Source organism: Cucurbita moschata, unplaced genomic scaffold, assembly GCF_002738365.1.
Source record: "Cucurbita moschata cultivar Rifu unplaced genomic scaffold, Cmos_1.0 Cmo_Scf00004, whole genome shotgun sequence".
Classification (NCBI taxonomy): domain Eukaryota; kingdom Viridiplantae; phylum Streptophyta; class Magnoliopsida; order Cucurbitales; family Cucurbitaceae; genus Cucurbita; species Cucurbita moschata.
In genome coordinates, this window is record NW_019268520.1 from 6033973 (window position 1) to 6038992 (window position 5020).

The 5020-nt window shown below is 36.6% G+C and overlaps 1 protein-coding gene across 6 annotated transcripts in view; it reads left to right on the forward strand.

The window, feature by feature from the left end:
- Positions 1 to 3911, forward strand: part of LOC111441802 (F-box protein PP2-A15-like) — a 5081-nt gene extending 1170 nt beyond the window's left edge. The window contains exons 2-6 of one of the 6 annotated variants that reach the window (XR_002710232.1): positions 206 to 1155; positions 1356 to 1474; positions 2814 to 3403; positions 3527 to 3615; positions 3736 to 3911. Coding sequence is in view for 2 of the 6 variants with exons in the window: in XM_023078919.1 (XP_022934687.1) it covers positions 841 to 1155; positions 1356 to 1474; positions 2814 to 3261 (882 nt within the window). In the remaining 4 variants the exon portion in view is untranslated. Of the gene's footprint in view, positions 1 to 205; positions 1156 to 1355; positions 1475 to 2813 lie in introns of all 6 variants that reach the window. The other 5 variants (XR_002710229.1, XR_002710230.1, XR_002710231.1 and 2 more) reach the window with 5 other exon arrangements.
- Positions 3912 to 5020: the final 1109 nt, after the last annotated feature.

A 5020-nucleotide genomic window follows, 5' to 3' on the forward strand; every position in this document is an offset into this window, starting at 1 on the left:
TTTTTTTTTTTTTTTTTTTTTTTTTGCTCTACTTTTCCTTAGTTATTGAAAAAAAATGACTAATCATGTTTCATCATTTTAAATAATTATTCTTCTTTTTACTTTTTGGATAATGTGAACTCCAAATTTTGACTCCTGATAATTTAGTTAAAAAGATATTCCAGAGAAAGATGGATATTTGATCCATATCAGGAAATTATAACAGATTCAAAATGTGCGGAAGTACGAGAAAAGATCTCTCATTCCTTCGGCTTTACATCAAAAGTTGATGACCCACAAAGGAGACGAGATCGACGATCCATAGCGCCGCAGTGGGGCTTCACTGTTCTTCAGTGGCCGAAACCAAAAGAACCCAATTTCAATTCATCCCAAAGCTGTAATTCCAACGACCCACCACTCTTCTTCCACGTCCTTTTCCACCTTCTCTGTTTTGAATATCTTACGGTCCATTTTGATTTCGAATCAAGCTGAGCTAGCCCTCCAAACACCTCTCAAATTTCTTCGATTTGGTGCATTTTCTTATCCTAATCCGATGCGTCGTTTCATCTCTTCGTTACTTCTCTTGTAGCTCGCCACTCTCTTTTTGTTTTGCCCCCATTTGCCTTTTCTCCATCCACGTTCCTGTCCGAAAAGCCCAAAACTTCTCTTTGGAAATTGTATTTATTTGTGGGGTATCATGGAAATCCGTGTCCGGATTTCGAATTCCTAAAACCGTTGGACGAGGGACGCGGTTTTGTGATAAACTAATCGTGAATGCTTTTCTGCCGGCGATTAAGCGATTACCTGAAGAAATTGCGGGAAATTTTGAGGTATTGATTTGGGACTCTACCGTCGGCGGCGATGGGAGCCTTTCTCTCTTACTTGGCTGAAGTTGCCAATGGCTCCACCAACGATCCTGGCCTCGGAGACATACCCGAGAGTTGCGTCGCCTGTGTTTTTCTTTACCTGACTCCGCCACAGATTTGCAACCTTGCGCGGCTTAACAGAGCGTTTCGCGGCGCCGCCTCGTCGGATTCCGTTTGGCAATCAAAATTGCCTTCAAATTATCAAGATCTTCTCGATTTGCTGCCCCCCCAACGGTATCAAAATCTGTCAAAGAAGGACATATACGCACTGCTATCTCGGCCGGTGCCATTCGATGATGGAAATAAGGTGGTCCGTCGTCTTCCCCATTGCAGTATTTTATTTCCTTTCTGTTTCTTTTTTTCTGGGTTGGAATTTATTTGTTAGGGTTTTTTCTGGGTTGATCCTTCAGAGTTCGACAATTGATTTCCTCCCGCCCCCTCTTTTTGTGTTTTTGGGAGTATAATTGTGGAGGAAGGGATGTTGGTTTATGGAATTTTGAACCTTTACAGGAGGTGTGGCTGGACAGAATCACGGGAAAGATTTGCATGTCAATATCAGCTAAGGCCATGTCTATAACTGGAATTGATGATAGAAGATACTGGAATTGGATTTCGACTGAAGAGTCTCGGTTAGACTCGGATTATCCTTAGCTTGAAACTTATAATTATAAATTTTAGTTCTTCACTCTGAGGTCAATAGATGTTTAATTACGTAACTTTTAGTTGGTCTTTGTAGGCTTTTTGCTCTTGAATTGGGTTTGAATTTGCCAATTCGTTCAAGTAATGAAAAGTTTTATTCATGATTTGCTTGCAAAAGGGGTGGTTTGCATTTTGATGGAAGATGTATCTATGCCTCTATGGACGGGAGGTGAGTGGCTTACATATGCCACTGGGTTTTGAATTCTTTGACTCCTCTGGTTCTTTATGATTATTTTGTTTCTTTTGTTGCTGCAATTGTTAGGATATGATGAAAACTCATTCTGTCATATGTGACTAAAGTATCAATTTATCAAAATGCTGTTTTGTGAGTAAACTGGTAATTGGTGGAGGCATTTGATGTGATTTTTGGTAAATAGGGAGTGATATTACTGAAGAATGATAATATGTTTCTTGGCCGTGATGGGCATGAAAAACTGAATTGTTGGTTTGTCATTGATATTTGTTGTTTTAGACTGCTCAGTGCTGCGGCTTGTTCCTTCCTTTTTGTTTTGTACTTGGATGATGACATGGGCATGATTTTTTTTCTTCAACATACTCATTGTTTGTCTGGATGGAACTGGTTGTTATCTTTTTATTTTAATTTCTCTTCATAAGTTCCAAAAATGGTTCGACATATAGTATTTCTGTCATGTTTGGTTCGGTTTTAATGTACCTTTTGAACAAATTTCTGAATTATGTTTTTGAACAAATCAAGTCTTTTCTGAGGATTTTGCATCTTGAACTGTATATGTGAATATTGCTTTTTTCAGCTTCGGGATGTTTTTTCTCTTTGGTGGGGGGCTAACGACAATCTCCATTGATTACACAAATTTAGAAATTCCCAGAAATGAAGACTCTCTTAAACTTTTGCTTTAGTCTCAAAGCATCAAAGACTAAACCTTGTCAGATTTTGTGTAATGTTGCCCTGTGTTGGACAACTTTTCTTTTGGATCTATTTATGAATTCAGTTTTATATCAATATACTCAAAGTGAATGAGGTGCTTGAGAACGTTCACGATCAGTCCTTTACATTTACACGTGAATGAATGTAGTCAGAAACTAAGTGGGGGTCCTTAGATTGTGTGGGAAGTAACAAGGAAAGATTATAGACTTTAATAACATTTTTAATGAGTGGGTTTTGTGCATCCGAGCAATGTGATTTCCATCAAGCAGGGTTGCTAGAGTTCGTGTCTATTTGATTGTTATTTTGCAAAGCGTTAGGATCCTACAAAATTATAGCGCACCTCTTATGTTTCTCAATCTTTTCAGGTTCAATGTTGTGGCATATCTGCAGCAAATTTGGTGGTTTGAAGTAGATGGGATGGTGAAATTCCCTTTTCCTGCTGATATCTATACACTGACCTTCAGGCTTCACCTTGGAAGGTTCTACAAGCGGCTCGGCCGACGTGGATGCAGCTTCGAGCATACTCATGGTTGGGATGTAAAGCCTGTACGGTTCGAAATGTCTACTTCTGATGGACAGCAAGCGACACATGAATTCTGTTTAGACGAGAACAGATTTATTGATGTAAGTGAACACCACAAGCGTGGGTGTTGGATAGAATACAAGGTAGGTGAATTCTTTGTCAACGAGTCGGTATCGACCACGGAAATTAGATTTTCCATGAAACAGATTGACTGCACGCATTCTAAAGGTGGGGTTTGTGTAGATTCTGTATTTATAGTTCCCAGTAACTTGAAAGAGCGTAAAACATGAGGAATTCCAAAAAGTAGTCAACCAAAGATGTTTCTGCAATCCTCCTTAGTTTACCTCAAAGGATTATAACATGGAAATTTACAGGTTGATACCATTTCTAGGCTTTTGACATTTCGTTTGTCGTCTTGGTTTTCCTCGATGGGTATGCGCTCTGTCGATTTTGGTTATGTACATTCTAATGTGAACAGCTTTGCTATCTTTATCCCATCTGATTTTGAAGTTCTTTTAGGATATCTGGTGAAGTGGTGTACGTTTTCAACCGCAGATTCAATAGAGTATTGTAATGGATTACAGGACAAACCCACACAACCAGATTGGTTTTGATGAGAGGCTTGAAAGCAAAAGAAGAAACAGGTTCTTCTCTTTGACATCCTCAAAAGTAGTATTAATGATGGACTTGTCTGGCTATGATGTGGGGAGGAAGTATAGTTATGTTTTGATTTCGTTTTCGTTTTTGTTGAACGAATTATGCAGTTATTGCTATGCCCCCAATGAATGAGGTCAATTCGTTTGAAGTTCGGTTCATTTACGATTGTGTTGGCTCAAATCCAGTCCCGTTTTGTCAAACTCAAAAAGTTGATCTTCAAGTATAGTAAAACATCATTCGAGCATAGTTCAATAGATAAAATACTAATTATCGGATGTTTTGATCTCTATTCTCTAGATTTATAAACAAGTTTTCAAGGTTGAAAATGCACACTTTTCTTGTGACTTTTGTTTGTCCACATTTGTTAGATCTACTTTCCAATGCCTAATTCATCAGTTTTGTATGCTTCTAGAGACATTGCCAGAGAAATGTGCAAATCACTCAAACATCAATACAACCAAATCTATCTCAACAACACTGACGAACAATTTAAATTCGTGAATCAATCCACGGGTTAAAAAAAAATGAATGTTCTAAATATCTCAAACCAAACCCAACCAAACCACCTTATTATTAAATACATTTACAAACGATGAAAAACTTGAAAAAGAAGCAAATATTATAAACGAAAATTGTATATATCTATATATATATATATATATAACAGTTGGGAGGAGTAGTTTCAAGTAGGGGCGGGGGCGCAGTCCTTATTAATGGAATCAAACCCTTTCAATTTTCATTTTATTTTTCTCGAAAGAAAAAGGAAAAATTATTTATTCGGTCTCATGTATTTGTGACATCTTTGGGTTGAACATAAATACTTTGAGAAAGTTTTGAAATTACATTTTTGCCTCTCGAAATGAAGCAAAAATTGAAAGCTAAATAGTCGAGAAAGAAGGACAAGTGAATGAATATCAAAAATAAATAAAGAAAGAAAAGAATTGAGATTAATAGATGAAGTGGGGAGGGGTTGCGTGTAAATGTGGAATTATAAGAGGGGGTTGGGATATAAATATGAGCAACCCATTGCAGGACCAGGCACCCTCCTTTCTAATATCTCTATTCATTTTGCATTCTCAATCTTTTGCTTTTAATATTTAGCCATTAGGCACGGCTATCTCTGCATCCCTCTCTATTTTCTCTCTCTTCTTTTTTTTTTCTTTTTAATTTTAATTTTTAATACTTTTTAAAATTACACCGCTTATAAACTTAATTACCAAAAATAAAAAATAAAATAATTATCGAACGTGACCAAAACTATTACATGTGTACTCAAATTTGTTCAAATAAACTATAGTCAAATTTTTTAAATTAAGAACTATATAGATCGATCATTTAATTTTTAAACAAATAATAATGATTAATACCAAAAAAAAAAAAAAAAAAAAAAAA